Below are 24579 nucleotides of genomic sequence, written 5' to 3'. Positions count from 1 at the left end.
TCCATGGAGTGGTTTGGGAAGGCAGAAAGATCCAGGAAAAAGGGCCCAGCCCTTTCCATGGCCACATCCTTCCCTGACCATGCCACCAAAGAAGAAAGGGGTGGCTGGTGGCAAGTATTATGTTTATGATCCCAAAGGATACTCAGGGAGTAAACTGGCTATTAAGCTTGTTTATTAAGCTTCTGTGATAGATTTGTAGTCTGATAACTGAACTATTGGGATTTCTGGAGCAGGCCCCAGGCCTGGCCAGGCTGAGGTCATCATATTTCAGGCAGGGGCTGGCCTTGACAAGATGCATTTCACCTTGCACAGGGATTAGCCCCGGTGAGGCAATTGTTGCCTTGTGTGGGACTGGCCTAGGTGAAACAAGGTAAGGCTCGCCTCTTGCAGGCTGGCTGAGGTGAGATGAGGCTCTTTTCTATTCACTTCATGTGGGGTAAGATAGTGATGGGTGAGAAAGGGTAAGTTGTACCTCACATAGGTCAGACAGGGAGATTCTCACCTCATGTGGGGCCAGCCTGGGTGAGGCGAGGAGCATCTTCACTTGTGTGGGGCTGGCCTAGTTGAGGCAAGGAAGAGAGGTTGTCATTTCACATGGGCCAGTTAAGGCGTGAGGCAAGGAGCTATCTTTAATGTAAAATTTAAAAAAGTTATGTCTTCTTGGTTTTTAAAATAAAGATGAAAACTGAATCTGGCATCATTACTACCACAAAATAAACATTGAAACTTATTTCATTATACAAATATTCTATGAATGTTTGAAATCTAAATATGATGGTCTGTGATTAGCAAGTGCTTGTTGAGAGAAAGAAGTCGTTTTCAGTGATAGATTTTGGGGCGGGGGGGAGTGACTGGGGAGAACTCATTGCCTTTTCAAATGAGAGGCTGAGACTACATTTCTCACAACCCACTGCATCTTTCCCTGCCTCATTGCTGCAGTTTAGTTTGAAAGTTTTTATCTGTCAAATCTGTCTTTAGTGACCTTACACAAAATTAATTTGGTTTTGTGCTCCCTATAAAAGCCCTGACCTAAATAGCCCTGTGCTAGTCGGTTCTCATCAGAAGAGAAGCCAAGCGGGGTCAATCCTGGTTAGTATTTAAACAGGCAACCTCTAAATAATACCACAAGTGCGACATGGAGGCAGGGAATGGGAAACCATATCTGAACGTCTCTTGCCTTGAAAACCCTAGGGGGTCACTGTTTCAGCTGCAACGTGATGTCATATACACACACACAAAATAAAAGGCCTATTTGCATCTTGGTTTGTTCACAACTTGTTTTCAGATTCTGTGCTACTGGAGGCCGGTTATTCAATGAGCCAGAGGACATTTTGACTCACTGAGATTGCACTCGTAAGAATTTAAAGTTCATGCCTATAATAAACAATGCCTACTTAAATCTTCCCTTCTGAGTCTGGCATAAAGTCAGGATCCCTTTACTCCCCATAAAACTGTTATGTTTTCTCATGACATCAGTTTCCTTTTTACTTTATTGGTCACCCCTCCCTCAGGGTTGTTCTCTAATAAGCGACGTTAGCTTTTAAAGTGATCTACACTGTCATCCTGAGCAGTTTCAGCTTTCTAAGGATGACACTGGTAAACTACATTAAGGCTGGAATCTTATGTACCCTTAAATCCCATGGAACTCAGTGGAACTAATTTCTAAATAAGCCTGTTTAGAGGGCATTTTTGTGTTTTCAGTATTATAAAGTTTAACTTAATAGGCTCGTTGTCCTACCTCTTATATCTGTGTGAGAACGTTTATAAAAGGAGGGTGAGCCTCTCCAGAAGTTGTATACCATGAGTGATGTTGCTGAAAGTTACCAAGTGGTCCCAAAGAATCAACGGAGACACACTCCCTTGTCACTATCCTGGCAAAGATCATCAGCGAGAGCAAGCAAGGTAATTTCTGTCCCAGGCCTAAAGCCTGATTGAAATATGTCTAGATAGTCTGCCCCTTCCAAGACTACCTGAAGCTGTGCAGGTGCCACCAATTTAGCACCTTTACTCAGAGAGTAAGACTGGCCACTGGCTGATAGTTATATAGGTCACTGGGATCCAGAGACATCTTCTTTAAGAAAGGTCTAACAACCACCTCTTTCAAAGCAGCTGGAATAACAACATTCCCCTTTGAGGTCCCTATAGTTGAGATGACACAGATTATAAGCATTTGTCCCTATTTACTAGCTATTTCATCTCTGAAGGAATTGCACAGGCTCTCCTGGAAGTAATATTATATATACACCAATTTTAAAAAAAATCAGTATAAGCATTCATATTAGAATAGTAAGCCTTTTGTTAATTTAAATGACTTGTCTCTTTTTATAACTAAGATGGCTTTAATTTTTATCTTTTCAAGAAAAATATCTCTGATTAATCTTTCAGTATGCAGTAAGAGATGTAATAATATATTAGTCCAAAATTCCAGGGGTGAACAAACTGCTGAGAAGCCAGATGACAAATAACTGACATGACTAGATTTCTTATTGTAATGTAATGCCTCCCTCTTGTGGTGATTTTGAGCACATGCTGGCTTTCAACATTAACATCTTGTGGCGCTATATTTCATCAACATAATATAAATTATTTCCATCTTGGAGGTAGCTAATGACTTTTCTTCATACTTTCTTTCAAGAGAAGTCAGAGAATTTCAGGTATGAGCTTATACTCACAGATTTGGACATTCCGGTCTTTGTGCATAAAATTATGTTCTTTCTGTTTGTACACGGCAAATGTTCTATTTAGGATTATTAGTTGTTATTTATTTGTTTATTATTTTCTTAGTGATCCCACTTTTTCTTGATTAATCTTTTCCAAGGTGTTTTTCTATTTAGACTATAGACTTTGTGAAAGTGTATAGTGCTGTATAATTCTGTAAGGATGGATTAATGTATAGAAGCAATAAAACAGATTTTAACTAGTTCTAAATTCTTTTTTTTAAGATGTCCAAGACTGAAGATGATCAAGAGTTTACTATTGATATTGCAATTAAAAATATAGAAAAAATGACTTCTGAACTGAAGAATATCATTGGTAATGTCACTGTTGTCACAATGAACAGGAAATATAGATTTGTTCTGTCCTGTAGAACCTAGGAAGGATTTTTGCATGACTATATATTAGTGTTAGCATAGCTGCAATTAGTTCCTCTTTTGCAGCACATATTCATCACAATGGGAGATGGATATGTTTCATTATTCCAAAAAATGGTGAGGTGTTCTTCAGCCATGTGGCACCTTTGCTTGAGGGGAACCACAGCGTTTTATTCTTGTGCAAAAGCACAAAATGGTTTCAAGGGGTCATCAGGAATTATAAGCCATTCTAACCTAGAATTGTCTGAGTGGTGGAATGTTGCAACAACCAGCCCTCCACCAATTGGCGAGCAGGACTCATGATGGTGGGTGACATTCCATCCACTCCCCCACCCGCTTTCCCCTGACCCAGGAGCAAACCTGACTCTGCCGGGCACCCAATACTCTCCTGGTTCCCCTCACCCTCTCAAAAAAACCCACGGCTGATGGGGCAGTAACACCTATGCACCTGCTGCTCTATCTGCCCTGTCAACAGCCTCCCTGTTCCCCCCGACTCCCAACAGCTAACCCGGCCAGTGCAACAGTGGTGCCTTGGTGCCTGCTGCTCTGTCGGCCTACCAACAGTCTCCTAGTTCCCCCCACCCCACCCCAAAAGCCCAGTCTGCCTAGCGGAGCAGTGGCACCTTGGCACCTGCTGCTCCACCAACCTGCCAACACCCTTCCAGTTCCCTCCACCCCCAACAGCCCAGCCTGCCGGCGGAGCGGCAGAACCTTGGCACCCACAGCTCTGCTGGCCCACCAGCACCCTCCTGGTTTCCCCCATCCCAAGCTTCTCCATTCCACCCTCCCCTATCCAAGCTTCACCTTTCAACCCTCCCACCTCAAGCCACACCTTCCCACCCTCCGCCACCCAAGCCTCACCTTTCAACCCCACCACCCCAAGCCTCACCTTTCCACCTTTTTCACCCCAAGCCTTACCTTTCCACCCTACCCCTACCCCAAGCTTTACCTTTCAACCTTCCCCACATCAAGCCACATCTTCCAACCCTCCCCCACCTCAAGCCACAGATTTAGGGCCAGGTTGTTGGGAATCATGATGCTTGGAGGAGGGATGGTTCTATGGTCCCGGTAAAGCCCATTGTGCATGGAAATGCTTGTTCACCCCCCATTTGCTAGGATCCATTGCATCTCCCTCTGCCAAGGGCTTTGCTGCTAGTTTATATATATATGGCATGTTTCACTGGAATCAAGTCAGGTAGTGGACATTTTGACTAGATACATGAAGGCAGTTATGGACTGGATGAGACCTGGTAAAATGAAGGTCACTGCAGATAAAATGGAGGTGTCATTTGTCAGTGGTAACATCACTCAAGGAACTGGGATTTAGTTTTTTCTGGATTCAGGATTATACTCATTCTTAAGAAAACCAGTTCACTGTTTACCAGAGTGGCTTAATCTTGGATGTACAAGTTTCATCATAATGTAGAGCTTTGGCAGGTGTGTCAGCTGAGGCCTTTCCTTGAAACTGATCAGTTATTCATGTTCTGATCACTTCTAGGTTAGATTACTATGGTACACTCTCAGTGGGATTATTTTTGAAAACAGTTCAGAAAGTACAGTTCAAAATGCATCAGCAAGACAACAAGTTGGTTATGACTTATGGCCAATTCATTTTGCTGGCCCTCAAAGAATTTAATGAGATGCCTGTGTGTAACTAGGATTGATTCAAAACCCTGGTACTCAATTTTTAAATCCTAAGTGTTCTGGGAGTAGTTTACTAAAAGGATTGCTTTTCGGACATAGAGCACAATCCTAGGCAGCTACTCAGAAGTAAATTCTGTGCTATTTAGTGGAATTTAGGAAAGTGTCTTTAGGACAGTAGCCATATTTGCCTAATTTGTACAATTGTAAAACTACTAATGTGAAGTATTATACCATGAAGTAGTATATAAATGCTAAATATTATTTTACAGTAAAAAGTCAACTGCTGCTGTGTGATCTTACTCTGAACTTCAGTCATCCAGTGCTGGCAGATGTTTCAAGGGAAGCTGAGGAAGAAAAACAGAACTCTGAAGAATTAACTTTAATCAAACCTGCACATTTTATCCATGATCATTCTTTGTCGCCATCAAATCAATAGAAAATGATTTCTTCTGCTCTGTTGGCAATTTTGTGCTTTCTGATCTACATTTAAAATGATAAAAGCAAAAGAGACCTTATCTTGACTAACTTTTTGGTGTATTCTTCTGAATTCATTTTAAAATAAATATTTAAATTAATTTTATAAAGTATGTCTACAGGTATGCTTCTGAGTAACACACTGTAACTGTGGTCAGATTATCTAATATTGAGTATAATGTAATAGGCATTTCTTAGGCTAAATAGGCTTGTTTTATTTTCATGTTTTGTTCCAGAGACTCATGTGCAAGTAGCAGGAATATAGTTTGGTCAATGATGTAACAAAGGCTAAAGAGCTCCCTATCACATCGCTTAAATCCTAATTTTCCTGTAGAAGAATGAAATTTACACTGAGGAAAGCAGCAGCACACACCCTTAAAAGTCCCTTTCCATCTCTGGTTTCTGCTGCCCTGCAAAAAAATCCTTAATTATAGAATTCAGATTATTTATAGACAAAAAATGTGTCTCACTTTAATAACTCTATTTTACTACAAGTGGTATTACAGAAATAGTTTAGGTAATTTATCCAAATTTATCCTTGAAGTTATTGTAGCAAGGAATACAAAATGGCGTGATTTGACCATTTGTTACTGTTTAAATGTTTAATTCTAGAAAGCATTAGGAACATAAAACCTGCTTGTATAAGTACTTGTTTTCAGAAATGGAGTTTTTTAAAAAATGATTTTAGATCTATCAAATGTACACTACATTTTCTTGGTACCTAGAGATCTTTACATATGAATATAGTAAAAAAAATCCTTTTTGACTTACACATAAAAAACAAAGAAAAATGCTCTGTGATTGGAACCAAGATTTTAAACATTGTGCTCCTGCATAAGAACTCAGTGAATGAGATTTCTTAGTAATTAATTGGATTTCAAGTGTCATGTTATTATTCTCTTGGTACGCAATATAAAAAGAAAACACTTTAGATTAATTTGGCCAGTAGAGTGCAAACACATCCTAACAACAAAAGACACAATCCAGTTAAAGTTAATTTTCACCACTATTATATACAAACTACTTGACTTCAAGTTCCAGTCTAGGCTGAATCCTGACCACTAAGGGAATTTAACTGGAAAAAAAACCCCTTGCTGATTAATTCGGTAAACTGCTTAAAGATAGTGGTAAAACTTTGGATACCTGTAAAATCCAGATGTTACGCTAAGTAGGCTGTTTCCATTTTTAGTTGGGATGAATTAGCCATGGAAACAGCTTAGCAAGAAGGGGTAACTGAGATCAATAGCCTATGTTTATGGTAATAGGTCAGGTGGGAAAACTCTTAAATGAAAATAAACAAGAGTTTTATTAATAAAATAACAAAAACTAACAGCTGCAATCCAAGGAGGAGGGCAAAAGGATTCTAGAAAGCGCCATGGCTTTAGGCCAGCACATTTGCCCTCCTCAGGCATTTATCTGGGGGGCAGATGCACTGGCAGCTGCACATCCTTCAGCCCCCCCCCCCCACAAAACCCTGAAGTCTGGGCTATGGTGGGGCTGTGCTGGTATCCCAATCATATGCCAACATGGTGTGGCAGGGCCTGGCATTCCAGGGAGCAAAGCCGACATTAATTTGCCCCCTCCCAGACTTTAGGGTTGGTAGTGCTGCACCCCATCCTTTTGGTGGCATAAGTCCTGTCAGCCTTATGGGGCTTTTTGGCAATGGGAGGGGGGCTTTTCCAAGCTCTCCCCAACACTGGAAAGTTCTCTTGGAGGCAGCAGGGCAGTGCTGTACTGGTGCTGCATCTCGCCACCTTTGGGTTTGAATGGGGCTGTAAGAAATATATATATATTTAAGCTATGAACATATATATTTTAAAGCTAAGAACATATGAACACAAGGCATATAAGAGCTAATAGAAAAGGGTGAAAGTTGGGTAAGGTTTCAGGGAAGGGTGATAGTTACCAGTCTTGAAAAGAGGTCCAAGAAAAACAGTTCTGAAGATGAAAATTATTAACATTTCCAGGAGCAAAAGGAAGGACCCACACACTAATGTGCGCACGCACGCACGCACGCACACACACACACATATCCAAAACAAACACGCTCCTTAGTCAAAGGACTAATATTTATACTCAAAAATGGGTCCTGGGGAAGTATGAGGTAAGTCAGCAGGAAAGCCAGAGACAAACAGTTGATTGCCTTTCTGCCATTCAAACAAAAATAGAGGTGATGCTTGATAAGCCATCAGGATGTAGGAGACTTATTGGGCTATTCTGAATAAAGCTGCCAACCACCTTGCACCCAGGCTCTGACACACAAGAGGGAGCCCCAAAATTCTCTGACAGGTATCCATTTTGTGGGGTAGAAAATGCCTTGCTCTCATGCCAGTTTTTATCTTCCATGCCAATTGTGACACCCTCTAGCAGGGCAGGGTTGCTTGCACAGGCAGGCAACTGAAATTATTTGAATTATTGGAGTAAGATATAACCAATAACTTATGCTGTAATCACAGTAAGAATATTCATTTGAAATGTATTTTTGGGTCCTAGGTCTAGCTGGTAACATTATCTGAAAATGGTCATACAGTTAAAGAAAAACAGAAGAAAAGCCAGTTGTGAAAAAGGCCGGCATCGAAAAAGGGCCATAAAACAGGAGCCTTTATTGTTTCTTGTTGCATTTGCTAAATACAAGATCTGCTAATGACACTTAGCATCATACCTGAAAGCAGATGTTTTCACAAAGATTAAACATTAGCGTGTGTACTTTGACGTCTAAAGTTTGAAACATTGACCCATAGTCTGCTGAATGTATTAATTGCTATAAACATGAATTAGACAATTTTACAGTCCTATTTTCTCACACTTGAAGAAAGCAATATGAAGTTCACAGACCTAAAAATACTTAATATGGATTTAAGACAGTGGACATTATACTCAGGAACCGTTCCAAAATGTGTATGGTATATGAAAAATAATATCTGATAATAAGAAAAGTCAACTGAGGTAATTGATTCTATTACATAAAAATTAGAGATAATTAATTTTTATTTAAGTTCTTGTAATATAAATCAATCACATTGCTAACTTCTTTGTGAGACAAGAAAGGTGGATTCTGAACTGGTCCTCCATAAAAAATTTCTTCTAAAGAGCTCCAGCGGCATATGTTAATGTACACTGCTGTCTTGAACCTCGGTCCTTTCCATCTATTAGTCGAAGCGGTGCTTTTGTGAAGTAATCAATTATATCACCCACTGAAGTAAAATCCTATGTAATGTAAAGAACATCCTTCAGTTAGTGATTCTCATAATACAGCAATCTAAGAATTTTTTTGCTCTCTTGTAACTGTTTAGTTCTATTCAATTGCTTTTTTGGAACTAGTGGTGAATAAACTACTTTTATACTAGCCTTTTTGTTCTGGCTTTTGCTATTTTATATTACCAATACTAATGAGACCTTTATTAGGCATGTCATATGAAGAGACATTACATTTCAACCATTAGGTTCAAATACTGGAATATTAGAAAAACCAATAAAACTAAATAGAATTATAAAAATACAATGCTTATATAATATACTACTATATTCTTCAAATAATTAAATCAGACTGCTTAAAATCAGATCAATTAGAAAACTGTCTTCTTTCATATCACTTCAGCTAAAAAAGTGGCAACTTTGTTAGTTATCTCAGGAGGATGATCATTCAGTAGATTGGACACCACATGGACCATAGACCATAGACCATTTTTTGCTTTGAGAAGTGGAAATAAATGGATGTTACGTGGAATAGAATGAAGTTGACAATCCAGGAGAATGTGCTGGATTGAGTCAACTGAATTTATAGAGCATGAACAGCACTTCTCTAAAGCTGGAGTGCCTTGAAATCTTCCTGCCATGACTTTAGAGGGAAAGGCATTAACCCTGGCAAGCATGAAAGTTCCACGATGTGAAGGGTTATTGAGATTGTAAAAATATTGTGCCATTTTACCATGATGGGTAACTAATTTCAGTGACCCAGGAGAGCATATGGGTGGCTGTAAGGGAACAATTTTTTGAAATTCTAAATAAAAAATCCTTTGTTTTAGCTGTCTGAATATATAATTCTCATTTGAGGATTCAAAGAATTCAATAGAAAAGCCTAGGGATTTAATTTTGGTTTCCAAATTATTGAAAGAATTTTTTGAGACAACATTTCATGTATTGTAAGAATAATATTTACAAATGATTTTGGTTCACTCATCTGTTTTGGTTTTCTTACAAGGTATGTTGACTGAGTACAGTAAGTTAAGTTAAGTTAAAAATTGTATGAGTTGAGAAGCTAGCAATTGATATTATAGTTAAAACTGAAGAATAATAGTGACGATTGGTTGAATTTTAAGCAACATGTCATTACCTCATTTCCTCTCAGTCCAGTTCCTAAGAAGTATGTCTGATCTTCCAAGTGATATCGTATCTGAAGATTGTATACTTTGTCATTGAACAGCACCATCAAGACATACGGTTGTTCAACCGTTTTTCTTGAGCTATTTCTTACTAAGAAAGTGCCATCCTAGAAAAACAACAGATTAAAATATTTTAAGATACATATAATCATAGCTATTAATTGGCATGATAGCATGTCTAAACAAGTCTATTGAGGATTAGCTGCAGTGTCTGTTGAAATATTTGATAGGTTTTTTTTACTAAAAGCTTAGATGTATAATATTACTGTTTACCTGGTTTATGGTTCTAAGGGCACCTTCTGCCTCTACACGGGTGATATCAGCAGCATACCATTCATAATTTAGAGAGGCCTGATAGAATTAAATGAAAATAAATAGGTTTGTTAGCAAGTAAAATATGTGATATCACAAAGAGAGATAAAGAATGCAGTGATGAAAATAAAATATATTGTTCTTTAACTAGGGGGTAGATTTGAGTGGTTTTTTTGCTGATATATACTGTTTTCTGCATCATTTCCTTTTGAAAAGAAAAGTACACATTTTGGGTGATAATCAAAGTGATGTATCCTTTCTGAGAAAAAGAAACTTCCAGGGTCAAAATTTGCAATTTACGCAACAAGAGAATATTAATAGCAGAGGTGGGATTCAGGGGCTTCCAAAAGTTCTGTAGAACCTGTTGTTAAAATTTTAAATATCACTTTTTAATACTTAAAATATTTTTAAGTATTAATATTTTTAATACTTAAAATAAAAAAGTGATATTAAAAATATTTTAAATACTTTTTAACAGTCATTATTTGAATCCCACCACCATCGGAAACTGTTGTTAAAATGTTTGAATCCCACCACTGATTAATAGGCTAGATTAGATGACATGACAGGACCTGATTTCTATAAAACGTCTGCTGATAGCACTCCTCTATGGTCTGAGAGAGAAAAAAAGACTGCCTTCAGCTTCTTGGCTTTGGATTCTTTCATCATATCTATTCACCAGTGCTCCATAAGTTGGTCTCCAGATCACATATGCACTGATTTGGGAGGATTTGGGGTTATATCTGTCAAAATATGCAATATATTCAAGCATTTCTTTATGGCATTCTTGTACCTTGGAGAATTCTTGCTCTTTTTCATATTCAGTGTTAGGTGTTCGTGTACTTTGTCTGTTCAGGACTGGCAGTGGGGGTCTGCTGTCTGCTTGGCCTTTGGAAAAGGTTCTGCAGATGTTGCCTTCAGAAATGTTGAACACAATTTAAAAGCTTTATCCATTTTAATTCACTGATACAGACATAGTTGAGAGACTGACTTGACGTTTGAGAATCATGAGCATGATAGAGCAGTGCATTAGAGATCTACCAAAATAAGCATGGATAAGCATCAGGTTTTGCAGAAATTTAGAATATTAATGAAAATCTGATAAAAAATGGGAGCTTACAAAATTCCACAGAAATAGGAGGCTCTCCTGAACTCTGGAAGATCCAATTGATTTATTTATGTAAACATGTAAAGGTAGGTAACACAGTGGAAGGGAGCTGCTTTAAAAGTGATGCATTCAATCACCTATTGTGTGACTCAGTCTGCCTGCCCTAGCAAGAACTAACTTCCCGGCTGTTTCCCTTCAGAAGGCTAACTAAAATAACCCAAATACTGTAATTTGACGTAGGTAGATTCTGCACAGGGCAAATATAACGGGTATAGCGGACACAATACAAGCCACTTGTGGGGAGGGGTGTTTGCAGAGGTCCCATACCTAAAATAAGTCTGCCCTGTTTTATTTCCTTCAACCTGGGATTTTCAAAAATCGCTAAACAAGAGTTTGTTTTGCAGAATCCTGGGCTGGAGCAGCTCCCACGCCACCAGCCAGGCAGAAAGGCTCTTTATTTCCCTCCCTTGCACTGCACTGTCAGGGAGAATCTGATTGCCATTGCCCTGCTGTTGCAGGGAGCCTTTTTTCCCTTTTTGAAAAATTGCAAGTTGCACCTGTGCAGCTACACAGATGCAGCCAATCATATTGTAAGATGAGTGACAAGACTGTGGCGATTCATTTCTGTATGCCTGCACAGCTAGGCATATGTTGCAGGAAATTTAAAAAAGAGACCTCCATGTGAAAGCACAAAAGCAACCAAGATTGTTTCCATAAGCTCCAATCGCTGCCTGCACGGCATGCATGTGAATGGGAAAAAGGAAAATGGGTTCCTTTATTGATTTGATTTGATTTATTTGATTTCTAAACCGCCCTCCCCCTAGGGCCTCAGGGCGGTGAACAACAATGATGAAAACAGCTTAAAACGTAACATAAAACTGATTAGCAGCAATGAAACTCGGAATTGTACAATGTCAGAGGGTGTTCCACCCTCTGCCCCCCCCACACACTATTATGCCTACGGGAGGCCAGATGAAATGGCAGCGATGTATTTAACCAGGCTGGCCAAATGCCTGCCTGCATTTGTCTGCATTATAATGTCTGCAGCCTGTTACATATTTGCTGTGTGGAATCAACCACAGTGAACAGTCTGGAGGAATAACTATTTGGTAGTCTTTGGGAGGCAAGCATGTGAAACAAATTAGGATTGGAATTAAAAGTACTATAATAAGATATATTGTGATGGAAGACGATGCGGACAAAGCAAAAAAGGAATATAGCAGGGAAAATGTATAACATAGGAAATGATACAATAAGGCCCAAATAGTGGGAAAGTTGGGGTAAGACTAGGTATAAGGACTTCGAAAAAGAAAAGAAAGTTGAAACTGAAACATCCTAAGAGCCAAGCAGTGTAAAGAACAGGGCTAAGAGGCAGAACGGTACGGAAAATCTGTTTGGTAATGGAGGAAAGAATTTAATTTCATCTTTATGGTCATAAGACCACATTAATTTAATATATTCAAAATTATATCAGTGGCCTCTGAAGTAGCTGATATAACTGATTTTTCAAACCTTATTTTAGTCCTGGGGTTCTAATTGGCATATCAGAAATAACTGATTTACATAGTTTATTGCACTTGTATGTTACCATTCACTGAACTAAAGAGACCTTACATGGGATTCTTGGGGGCCGGGGGCTGTCTCCCATCTAGATACTGAACAGATTCAAACCTACTTACCATATATACTCGCGTATAAGTCGAGTTTTTCAGCCTTTTTTTAGGCTGAAAAAGCCTCCCTCGACTTATATGCAGGTCATACTCTGGGAAATACGGTAATTCTATTCTATTGTTCTCTATGGCTTAAGCTCTGTTTGTGTAACCCAGGGTCCATTAGGGGGAGCTAAAGAGCTCAGATTTTCCATATAAGGAAGAAGGCTCCATTTCCTCTAAGGAAGAATAGGCTTCATAACTGCTAACAGACCTCAACTTCACAGAGTTCAGTTGTCATGAACTGTATTTACATATTTCAGGTATGAGAATGTTTGTATTAATTGTTGAGAAGGGGATATTGTGTTTATATTGATTGACTATTAGTTTGTATTTTGGTTTTGGACACAGCTATTATTTATTTATTTATTTATTTTATTTGTTTCACTTTTATACCGCCCTCCCCCAGGGGGCTCAGCTAGAGAGAACCACAGGACTGAGACCCTGCTGGTCTGTTTTGCATAGCAGGCCAGAACTATTATTGTTTCTGTATTGGTTTGCCATATTTCATTGTTTCACTGCACACTACTGTTTATGAAACAGAAAACAGATTTATAGTTTCTTTTGTTGTAAGTCTGGTGAATGTTAAGGGTCACAAGGTGGGATCACACTGTCAAAGACTTGAACTCCTTTAACATGTTTGATAATATCGCTCTTAAAATTTGAGTTGGGTTACATTTGGACATACAGATGATGATGAGGAATCCAGTTTTGAAGGATTTTAACTCTTGAGTTTTAGCTTGGTTGCTGATTGAGCTAAGGTTTTTGTACTTTTAAAGTTACTGTTGATACCTCTTTTCCACTTACAGAGCTAGTTTACTGTTTTTCTTTGAAATAAATATTCAAAACCATTTAACCTACTGATGCCTCAATTAATGTAATTGTATTGGTATTTATTTTTGAAACCAGAAGCTGCTGCATTTCCCACCCTCGACTTATACACAAGTCAATAAGTTTTCCCAATTTTTTGTGGTAGAATTAGGTGCCTCAACTTATACGCGGGTCGACATATATGCGAGTATATACAGTAGCTTTTAACAAAATTGCTGTTATCATTGACTCTCTTAAGAAAGATGTGATGGATGTGATGTTTGCTCTGAACCCCTGCAATTCATGTTTGAACTTCCAAAGCTTTTTATAATCATATAGTTACAAAACATTATCTGCATAATGAAAAGAGTATAGTGTCTGCAATCAGATGGTTTCCAAATGTAAGCTGAGCATTCATGAGATACATACTTGGCTGAAGGCGTGGTGGTAGTGATCCACTTGACGAAACAGTGCTGTAAAAATAATTAATGCTTAGCATATACAAATGAGACCCAATGCATTTTTGATAAACTGTATATCTAACAGTGTTCTGAAATACTTATTAGACTTGAAGTCGAAACCTGGTTAGTGCTGTACAGATTTAGCAGACACAATAAATCCAATGCAGGTTGCAGTACAATTTGCCATTTTGAATGTTTTATAGGACTCATGTGATGACTCAAATTAATATCAAAAGATTATAATTGAAGGACAATTGTATTAGTCAAGGAACATAGTAATTTCACCTCTGTGACCACAGATGTCTGATATAGCTAGAGGCAGTGAAAAGCATTGCCTGGATTCAGTGTCATACATGTAAGATGGAGAATCATAAAATATGACTGGTACGTGGATTGCCCTTGTATCAGAGCATTAGAGCATCTTCTTATAACTGAACTAAAATAAAAATAGTACTGAATTCCACAAAAATCTTGCAGGGATGGGTGGGGAGAAGCTTTTGCAGATATGCAAAATAAAAACCCCTGTGGTAGAGGAAACAAACAAACAAACAAAATCACAGGGGAAAATGATGGTGCAAGCAGAAAATCCCCATTGTGAAGCAAAGATTGTGAACTTGACTGCTTCTCAACTAGTCAGTAAATAGTACATGCATAAATAGTATATGCATCTCTCTCTCTCTCTCTCCCCTCCCTCTCTCAAAACAGTGTGAATGCTTCCCCCTCTCTCAAAACATGTGCCTCTCTTTCCCCTGCAACTCTATTTCCCTTGTCTCTTTCAAAATGCATCAATGCTTCCCCTCACTCACTCTCTCAAAATGCATGCCGATGCTTTCCCCACACTCTTTCTTTCCCTCCAAACACATGCCAACACTTGACACCCCCCTCTACCCCAAAACGGTGTAGACTGGGCTCCTGGGTTGCACTGCTACTGCCAACAGCCTGAGGTAATGAGGCAGGATTTAACATTCCCTCCAATTTTTTTTAAAATGTCAGGTTTTTCTGAAGACTAGGGAGTCCTCCAGGTCTGCAGAAGATCTGTTTGGGGTGAGTGTATCCCCTATTTGTGAATTTAGCTATCCTCAGGCAGAAGGCACACTTTGAATTAGATATACAATTATGTTGCATCATAAATAAATGTAATAGTTAATATTGTGTAAATTACTTCACAAACCTTTCTGCATGTGCATCAACTATATTCATGGGTGGCAAGGGACTCTGTTTAGATACTGGTTTAGTGCTTCTAGAAGGGAAAGTGTTAAAGAATTGCAAAGGAGGCTGAGGAACAGGTCTTTGGAAAATATCTACAAAGAGAACAATAAAAACACCATTAGACAGTTTCTAAATAGCTGTACATGAGAAATAATTGATATCACTTAGCTGTGCTTGGGATAGGGTTAGGGTGATTTATGGTTTTTACTTAGATTGTCCATTTAATTTCTGCCCCCTCCTGTGGGATTAATTTTGAATTCAAAAGGCATCAGATCTTCTGTATGTATGACCAGGAATACAGGGGGAAAATTGCTGGACTTGACCAAAAAGATCATGGAGGACATTTCTACACACCCAAAACAAAGATGGTCAGCTAAACATGCCAAAATGGAGTTTAGAAATGCAGAATAGAATAGCTTTGGAGAGGGGTAAGATACAAAGAAGTAACACAGAATCAGAACAGTGTTCTATCAGTTGTTACTCAGATTCCCTTGATAACTTTGGCTTTTCTGAACAAGATGTTTTTCACTTACATGTATTTATTAACCAACAGGATCACCAAGGGAGCTACCCATTAAAACAAATTATTGTAAAATATATTATAGATCCAACTAAAACCAAAACTAAAATACATATATAAAAAACAAAAATAGCAATTAAAACATAAAACAGGAAGAAGGGGTCACTGGCAGAATGCAAGATGGAACAAAAAAGTTTTCAGTCATAGGCGGAAGCTAGTAACAACACAGATGTAGTTAAATGACTGCAGCACAAGGTTAATGTAAGAGGTATCTGTGTGTGTAAAATGTGATGATATGTGTGTGTGTGTGTGTGTGTGTGTGTGTGTGTGACATAGATACTGGCACATGAGGAGGCTTCTAGACACACACAGGAAAAACTATATTACTGGAAAAGAGTTCTAAATCCACCACAAAAATCTAGCAGAATTTAGGAGAAGAGCGGGGTTTTCTACTCTGCCTTTCTCTATCTTAAGGAGTCTCAAAGCAGCTTATAATCACCTTCCCTTTCTCTCCCTGCAACAGACACCTCTTGAGGTGGATGAGCAACTGAGAGAGTTCTGAGAGAACTGTGCTAGCCCAAGGTCATGAGGAGGGCGGGGGGGAATCAAACCTGATTATCCAAACCACAGCCTACTGCTCATGTGAAGCAGTGGAGAATCAAACCCAGTTCTAAAGATTAGAATCTGCTGCTCTTAACCACTTCACCATCCTTGTTCTTTTACTGGTTCATTCTAGAACATTACTACCACTGGTTGAATTGTGTATTTTCTACTCCACTCCATAGGGAGCAGAATTTGACAACATATTTCAAACATGAAATGCTAATGGATAGCCATCCAAATGAAGAACGAATGGCCTTCATTTCTATGAGATGTCCAGTCTTGTTGGTTTCATCTGCTGGAGATTGTAAACATATGCCAAAGATTAAAGAAGCAGAAAGGAAGTTGATCCCTTAACATTTGAGCAACATTGTTGCTCTCTTATCACCTGCCTCGGTGCAGAGATATAGGACATCGTCACACGGGAGCTTCCCAAGATTCTGAAAATTTTTTTTACTTGACTAGAGAAGACATTGTGTTCAAAACTAGGAGCAAGACTATAAAAATAGGCAAGAAAAGCACTTAGGCCTTTGTAAAAAAAAAGAAAAACTTTATGGAAGGAAAAAGTCTTTGTAGACACCTGAGCACTAATATATTCCCTCCCCCAAATGCATTTAGTTACAAAAATATAAGAATAATAATGAAACATTACATACTGACATCTTCCACCTGAAAGAACATAAAATAAGTTAAAATTAGGGCTGCTACTAGTTTTAAAAATCCAACTGATCAATTGTATGTGCTTTGACTAACAAAATCTCCACAATAACAAAAGCAATAGATCCAAAGACCAAAAAATTCCTTTATTTTTATACAGTATCTTCTTTCTGTTTCACAAAAGATTAGGCCACACAAATATTTGCTACTTGGTCCATTTAGCTGCCATGTCCACCCACAGCAGGCTAATGGGTGGACATTAGTGGACCTCATAGAGAGATACTAGAACAGCAATTACTTTAATAAGAAAGGACCCAATATTTCATAGGTATTTAGTCCTATGAACTTTTTGGGAATACGGAAGTGCTGCCCTTTTGCCACCATTAGAACTGAATTCCTTGCTTCCCTCCTCAGCATCTTTCCTTGGCTGCTAAATGAGTGGTTTAGGGATGCAAATTTACAAATGGGATGACCCAGCATCATCCCACCTGGAAGCTTTTTGTTGCTGAGAGATAAATGAGCAGTGCTAAACTAGCCAATTTAGTCCTCTTCTGCACTTGCAGAATAATACACTTTCAATCCACTTTCAATGCATTTTGCAGCTGGATTTTACTGTGTGAAATAGCAAAATCCACTTGCAAACAATTGTGAAAGTGGATTGAAAATGCATTATTCTGCATGTGCGGAAGGGGTCATATACCCTCATCCTCAGAGGGTGAAACTAAATGCTACTGTTTTAAAAAAATTGGGTCTGGGTTCCCTGGACCCAGCCTATCACAAATTAAAAATCATTGTTTTAAGGAGCTGGGTTTCTAAAAGCAATTGCTCAGCAGGAGGGCACATAGAATATAAACATGCCCCTGAAGCAACTGCCATTACTAAATTGTGACCCTCATCTTCACAAACCTCTGTTGGTGTTAAACTAGTAACTGCATTCACTAAAAAAGGAACTAAATTATCCCCTTAGAAATTATCTCCCATCCTGTGGAAGATAAACAAGATTTAGCCTGGTTAGTTCTTGCAGTCAGGACTGCTTGGAAACCTTGTACTGACTGCAGGACACCTGGAATTCAAGCATGTTTCTTTTAAAAATAGGGTATCATTAAGGTGACCAGATGGTCACCTTTGCTATTCGGGACGGGGAGGTGGCTGTGCGTGCGCACGCAGCCGCATCAGCGCACGGGCTTCTGGGGCTCGCAGTTTGCCGCCCTGTCACAGGGCGGCATGGCAAGGCTTCCTTGGCGCTACTCTTGGTTTCTGTGCCACCGGCTTCTGGGAATTTCAGCGGTTTGCGCCCTGTGACAGGGCTGACGAGCGCTGCTTAAGCAGAATACGCAGCGACGCAGGAGCGCACAGGCTTCTGGGGCTTGCCGTTTGCCGCCCTGTGACAGAGTGGCAAACCGCGAGCCCCAGAACCCTGTGCGCTCCTGCCGCCGGGCGCACGGGAGGCTGCCGCACTGCCTTGCGCCCCCAAGGCAGTGCAGCAGCCTCCCCAGTCGGGACAATTTGTTGAACCCGCGGGACGCGGGACAAATTGTCCAAAGGCGGGCCGGACGGATGGTCAGCCTAGGTATCATATGTAACAAATGTACCACTCATTTTTGGGACCAGCATACTTACTTCCTTTCTTTCAGAAGTCTGGCTGTTCCTGAAAGGGGAAAGAATTTTTAAAAATTGTGCATATAGTGGGAACCTGTGACTGGCCCGTACTATACATGGCCATTAAGTCATTGTTACTTATCTTGGGAGTTGGATGTAACATTTAAATTTGTTCAGGCTGACAAATCCATAATGCAAAAGATTCCGATAAAATGGGAGAAGCACAGCTGACAAGGGACAGCCTTGTCTAACTCCATTTTCAATTTCAAATGAAGCATATATATTGACACTTTCGACACAGATTTAGAATACATTAACTGAATCCTCAGAATGACATATTTTCCAAAATGAAAAACCTTTAGAGAGTTTTTCAAGAAACAGCTTTCCAAACTTTCAAAAGCCTTTTTTGCACCTAGCAAAATAAAAGTTGCAGCTATTGTAATTTTCATTATCTCCAGACATTTAAACATATTTGAAGTAATATGCCAATTAGAAATAAGTCCAGACTGATCTATAATTACATATACTTTGATATGATGTTCTTTAGTCCAAATACTAGGATGGTTGCTAATGATTTCCTCCTTTCCCCACCCCATTCCATTTCCTGGATAGAGATTGCTCTCCAACAGCCCCACTGTGAAGCAAGACAGGGGAAAAGAATATAATGCAAAACTGAAATTATGGATGACATTCAACCCACATTGGGAAGGTTTGATAACAAATTTTCTAAAAGAAAATACATGGCCGTAAATAATCACAGAGTGGCTACTTTGGCCACAGAAATTGAGTAATCCTATCTACTTCCTCTCAGATTATCATACGTAGTATGGCTGAATGTACTATTCAATGCCTCCTCATCATTTTGTAAGATATGAATAAATGCACACCCCAGGTCCTGTTAGAATACTGAAGGAACTATAAGCTGTAGGGAGGAAGTGCTCTTTATGGGGCAAATCCACCTGCACATGGGTTGCATAGAATTCCTAAAAAGCAGGGGGAAATTTGCAAAATGTTGTATTGACAAGCATGTGCTGAACCTTAACCATGTGGTTAACCTTCCTGGTGTCTCAGACAGAGAATTACCTCTAGTCTCAGAGCCCTACTGCTTGTGGAGTAATGGGAATGGCCAGAAATGCAGTCAAGAGAGACCCTCCTGCCTAAATTTCTCTCACATGCTGTAAGTTTGTATTACTATAATATCCAGGTTGCCCACATTCTTAATACTGAATCTTTACCATGGTCATGCTAAGCTATTTAAATAAATATAAATCTATGCTTACCATGGCAGGAGCAAGGGGGAACTGCGCCCAGGGCATGCATGTGTCCTGCGCCCCTGCCATGCCCCCACCCCTCTGAACACCCACCCCCAACCTGGAATGCTCTAGCCATGCCCCCGCCCCAGCATACGCCCAGTGTGTTGTGCACCCCCCGTCCCCTTGGCGCTTCACCACTGATGCTTACTGTATGGGTGGTGGCATCCTTCTAGAGGCAGGATTATGTTTTTCATGCTTTTCATTTGATGGTACAGGAGGCTTTTGTATCTTTGCCAGCTCCTCTCCTAGAAATCTTAAACAAAAGGAGAAAAAAGATGTAAGAGGGTATATGGCATGTTGAATGGGTAATGTTGACCATGTGTGCCAGAGAAAATTAAAGTTTTACCTAAGCTGTGGTGTCAAAGTCTGCAAGAAAGTTTAAACAAAGTTAAAAGAAGTGGTAAAGATGTCTTTTAAAATGGGGTAGAATAATATGAAAATTATGTCTTACCATTTCAGAACGCATTCCCCTTTGGACTGAAATGATTTTCAAACAAAATCAAAAGAAAAAAGAAAGTTAAAGTTGTTGATTGTGATTATTTCCCTGATTAGGTTTTACGTGGCTATGGTGTGATGTCCTGCTCTGGGACTGGGGATATAAGGGTTCAGATTGAAAGTGCAGTGAAAGTGCAGTGAAAGTACATTATTCTGCATGTGCGGAAGGGAGCGGAAGGGGGCTCAGATGTGAAGTCTGTTGGGTGACCGTTGGGCTCTCACTCTCTTTCAGGCTATCCTACCTCACAGGGCTACAGTGGGACTACAGTGGAGGAGAGTAGAGTCATATACTTTGAGATAAAAATGTACTGGATAGATATAGGTATGACTTTGAAGGAAAAGGTGCAGGTATTGTAAAACACCCTCTGTAGCTTCAGTTTAGAAGTGGAGAGGGTGCATTTGTGATATTATTTTAAAGACTACAAAATATGGCTATTATCTCTGAACACATAGGTGGATTACATAGCTAAATTACTCTTCAGAAAATAACCATACAATTGACTGTTCAACTCATTAGTAAACATCTCTTTAACTTGGTAGAGCTAAGCATATGAATATACCCTTTTTTAGTCTGAAAACATTTGTGAACAGTGAAATTTATGAACTGTAAAATGCTGTTATATACTCCAGAGAGGCAGTGGCTTACTCAAGGTTATACTATTGTATATAGATGTGCAAGATAGAGTTTTAAATGCAATTTCTGTTTTCATATTTTTAATTGATCATTGTTCCTTTAGGAAATATATGAAGTTTTGATTTATTTACTTCTCTTCCCAATGGTGGTATATCATGATGAAGAGTCTTTCAAAAAGTTACTATGATAAATGCATTTCACATTATGTCCTTCAGTATGCTTCTGTTTTCAGGAAGCTTTTTGATCTTTTTAGATTTTTCAGCTCTTCCAAAAGTACTCAACAGAAATACCCAAGATTTTGCAAGTTTACTATACTTGGAGCTCCCCCCTTCCTTTTTTTTTTTACAGATTTACTCCTCAATTACATAAATACTGCTTTCCTTCTCAGCCCGTAGCAGTAGCCTATAGCAGTCTTCTGGAGGTTTACTTTTTAGGCCACAATGATTAGTTTTCTAACAGCTTGAAATATATATTTGCCCATGGGCATCTTTAACAGTATGTTTTATTGCTTTGGCAAATTAATGTTCGCTGTTAATTTAAGAAAGTGCAAACCTCCTCCTAGTAATTCTCTGTCAAACGGTGGCCCAGATTGATTCAGTGGGGGCTTTTTGGTTCGATCAATAGGAGCTGGAATGAAACAGAAACATTGTTTCAAATATTATGCTAATATATAACTCCCAACAAAGCATTTCATATGACTTCTGCATTACATAAAGTAGAATGCCTCTTTAGAATTACAATAATCACATAATAAGTATCTGATCAGTTAAGAGCATTAAAACAAAGCTGAAAGAACATACAGAATGTCTGGTGTAACAAGCAAATTAAAAATGTACCAAAGGATGTGATTTTAAAATACAGTATAAAAACTACTTACGTTTAAACATTTTAATATTTTTTTCTTTGTTACTCTCATTGCTTGAAGGTGAAGCAAACAGTGACTGTAAAGGAACAGATTTAATCAGTCCTTGCACTATGATTATTTGATAAAACTTGCCAACATAGATATCTGAAAGCTGTAGAGAAAGCCTGTAGGCCGCTACAAGACAACAGCATAAGCAATCATTTAGTTTCAAATGTGGTCTAATGAGCTATGCCTGAAAGGCAATAGAAAATGTGTTCAGGATAGTGATAAACTAATACTTGATAGTTTCCCATTTCTTATCATATGTACAGATGTGGTACCTTAGTATATTTATATATAAGTAAAAAACATACCGCAGCACCTCTGCCTCTGTGAGCTACTGGTGTTGGAGAGGGAATAGACCTCTGAGGAGGAACAGGAGGCTGAAGAGATGTTTTAACTGGAGCAGCTCTATCTAAACAAAACAAGAACAGTTAAAAATACTCAGGAAAATATATAAATTCCTTGTATTTGGTTTTACTAAGGGCTTATTAGACATTAGCATTTAAGGGAGCATTTCAGAGAACTACAGTTAAATTAATCTTTATGTGATGTGGATCACTTTTTTCTATCTTTTAACTTACAATAGGGCACATTTCAATATCTCTCAAAGTTCAATTAAAATGAAGTTTTAAAAACTTTGTATTGTCGAAGGCTTTCACGGCCGGAATCACTGGGGTGCTGTGTGGTTTCTGGGCTATATGGCCGTGTTCTAGCAGTATTCTCTTCTGATGTTTCACCTGCATCTGTGGCTGGCATCTTCAGAGAATCTGATAGTAGGAAAGAAAGTGGAGTATATATACTTGTTGGAGTGTCCAGGGTGGGGGAAAGAACCATTGTCTGTTAACAAGTAAAGGGTGCAATTAGCAAACTAGACTTACATGTGTTGAGTGGGATTCATCCATTAGCATGTGAGTAACAATGAAGATAGCAAGATCAATAGGTGAGGGCATCTGAATAGAAGTAGCCTGGCCTTTGTTCCCTTTGATCGTTTAATGTCTATAGTCATCCTGTGTTTGTGTGGAGCTGATTAGTCACTGTCTTGTAGCCAAGTTTTGTTCATTTTCATGGTTTCTTCCTTTCTGTTAAAATTGTCCATGTGCTTGTGGATTTCAGTGGCTTCTCTGTGTAGTCTGACACAGACAATGGTTCTTTCCCCCAACAGGTATATATATACTCCACTTGCTTTCCTACTATCAGATCCTCTGAAGATGCCAGCCACAGATGCAGGCGAAACGTCAGGAGAGAATGCTGCTAGAACACGGCCATACAGCCTGGAAGCCACACAGCACCCCATTTAAAAACTTTATTAGAAAATTATTGATTAAAATTTTGGATTAGAAAATAGCCCTCTGTTCCGCTTCACCAAAGCTACACTAAATGCAATCCTAAGAACACTTTCCCAAGCATAAGCGTCAATAAGTAGCGCTGCTTAGGATTGCACTCTAAATCTTCTAACACAGTCCTTCATTTACAAAAGAAAAATTTGAAAGCAGATTTTACCTATGTATTCAGAGGGTGTTGGAATTGATTTCGAAGGAAATATAGCATTACGGTGTGTCTCGTCATCATTTGAAGGAGGAGGTTCATAATCTCCATCATTTTCATCTTCTACACCATCGTCATCATTTGGGGTTTCATAGTCTACTCCAGCCTCCTGGTCATCTGGGCATTCATAGTCATCACTTTCCTGTCACAAAGAAGGGTCAGTTTGCTTCAGTAGCTTAACATAGGAAAGTTGTAGTCTTACATCCCTGTGTTTTGTTGAGAACCATAAACATCTTTACAATCCACATGTATCTAATTTTGTTTGTTTGTTTTCTTGAAGAATGCTTACATGTTTGGAAAAACAGGAATTAGGATTACAGTTATATGGGACTGCAGGTTACCACTAGTTTTCTAGTCCATTATACATTAGAGATTTTACTATGCATACTATTGCAGTTAGAACAAAATAAGATGAGAACTATAAATACAGAGAAGCTTGTGCTTGATTCAGTTTACAGACAACCTGCTGAATTTAGATATCTGTCCATTATCTATCAGGTTTTTTTCCCATGCAGGCAAAACAAAGGTCAGATAAATATAATTGAATATCAGGACAGCATAAAATTAGTGGTCTAGTGGCTGAACCCCCTTCTTACACTTGAGGACGTTCATTCCTCATGGGCATCACAAACTTCACAATCGGTTTCAGTTTTAAATATTCCTTCTCCAGCATCAGACCACAGCATACCACTCTCTTCTCTTCAGGACAGGCAACATGTAACTTTATTCTCTCCTTTTTTTCACTAAGGCCCTTTCTGCACGGGCCATATACGGCGCCCTGGGGACGGCAAAAACGCCGTCCCCAGGGAGCCGTTCGCACAGGCGGCGCTGCTAAAACGCAGCAGCACCGACCTGGCTCCCCTCCACCACCCCCAGGGCGGCGTCAGGCGAACGGCACCGCCGGGAACACGCTGTTTTCCCCGTCCCTCTCCCACTCACCTCGTCATCTTCGTCGCTCTACTGGACTGCTGAGACCCTCCCTTGCTGTCCTCCGACCCCTGGAGGTTGGAGGGCAGCATGGGCGGGTCTCAGCAGTCCAGTAGAGCGACGAAGGTGACAAGGTGAGTGGGAGAGAGACGGGGAAGAGGCGGCTCTATGTGGAGCCGCC

General features: G+C 39.3%; 1 protein-coding gene across 1 annotated transcript in view; it reads right to left on the bottom strand.

Annotated features, from left to right (window-relative positions):
- Nucleotides 1-7766: 7766 nt before the first annotated feature.
- LCP2 (lymphocyte cytosolic protein 2) overlaps nt 7767-24579 on the bottom strand; it is a 42333-nt gene continuing 25520 nt past the window's right edge. The window contains exons 7-21 of the mRNA XM_048490547.1: nt 23427-23613; nt 22238-22338; nt 21897-21960; nt 21572-21646; nt 20342-20367; nt 20237-20256; nt 20039-20143; nt 18599-18626; nt 16978-16990; nt 15164-15293; nt 13961-14004; nt 10698-10819; nt 9866-9943; nt 9544-9699; nt 7767-8417 (exon numbers count right to left, since the gene is read on the bottom strand). Coding sequence (XP_048346504.1) covers nt 8295-8417; nt 9544-9699; nt 9866-9943; nt 10698-10819; nt 13961-14004; nt 15164-15293; nt 16978-16990; nt 18599-18626; nt 20039-20143; nt 20237-20256; nt 20342-20367; nt 21572-21646; nt 21897-21960; nt 22238-22338; nt 23427-23613 — 1272 coding nt within the window. The 3' untranslated portion in view covers nt 7767-8294. The remainder of the gene's footprint in view (nt 8418-9543; nt 9700-9865; nt 9944-10697; nt 10820-13960; nt 14005-15163; nt 15294-16977; nt 16991-18598; nt 18627-20038; nt 20144-20236; nt 20257-20341; nt 20368-21571; nt 21647-21896; nt 21961-22237; nt 22339-23426; nt 23614-24579) is intronic.

The sequence above is a fragment of the Sphaerodactylus townsendi genome, linkage group LG03 (assembly GCF_021028975.2).
Source record: "Sphaerodactylus townsendi isolate TG3544 linkage group LG03, MPM_Stown_v2.3, whole genome shotgun sequence".
Taxonomy (NCBI): Eukaryota; Metazoa; Chordata; class Lepidosauria; order Squamata; family Sphaerodactylidae; genus Sphaerodactylus; species Sphaerodactylus townsendi.
This window is presented reverse-complemented; position numbering and strand designations above follow the sequence as displayed.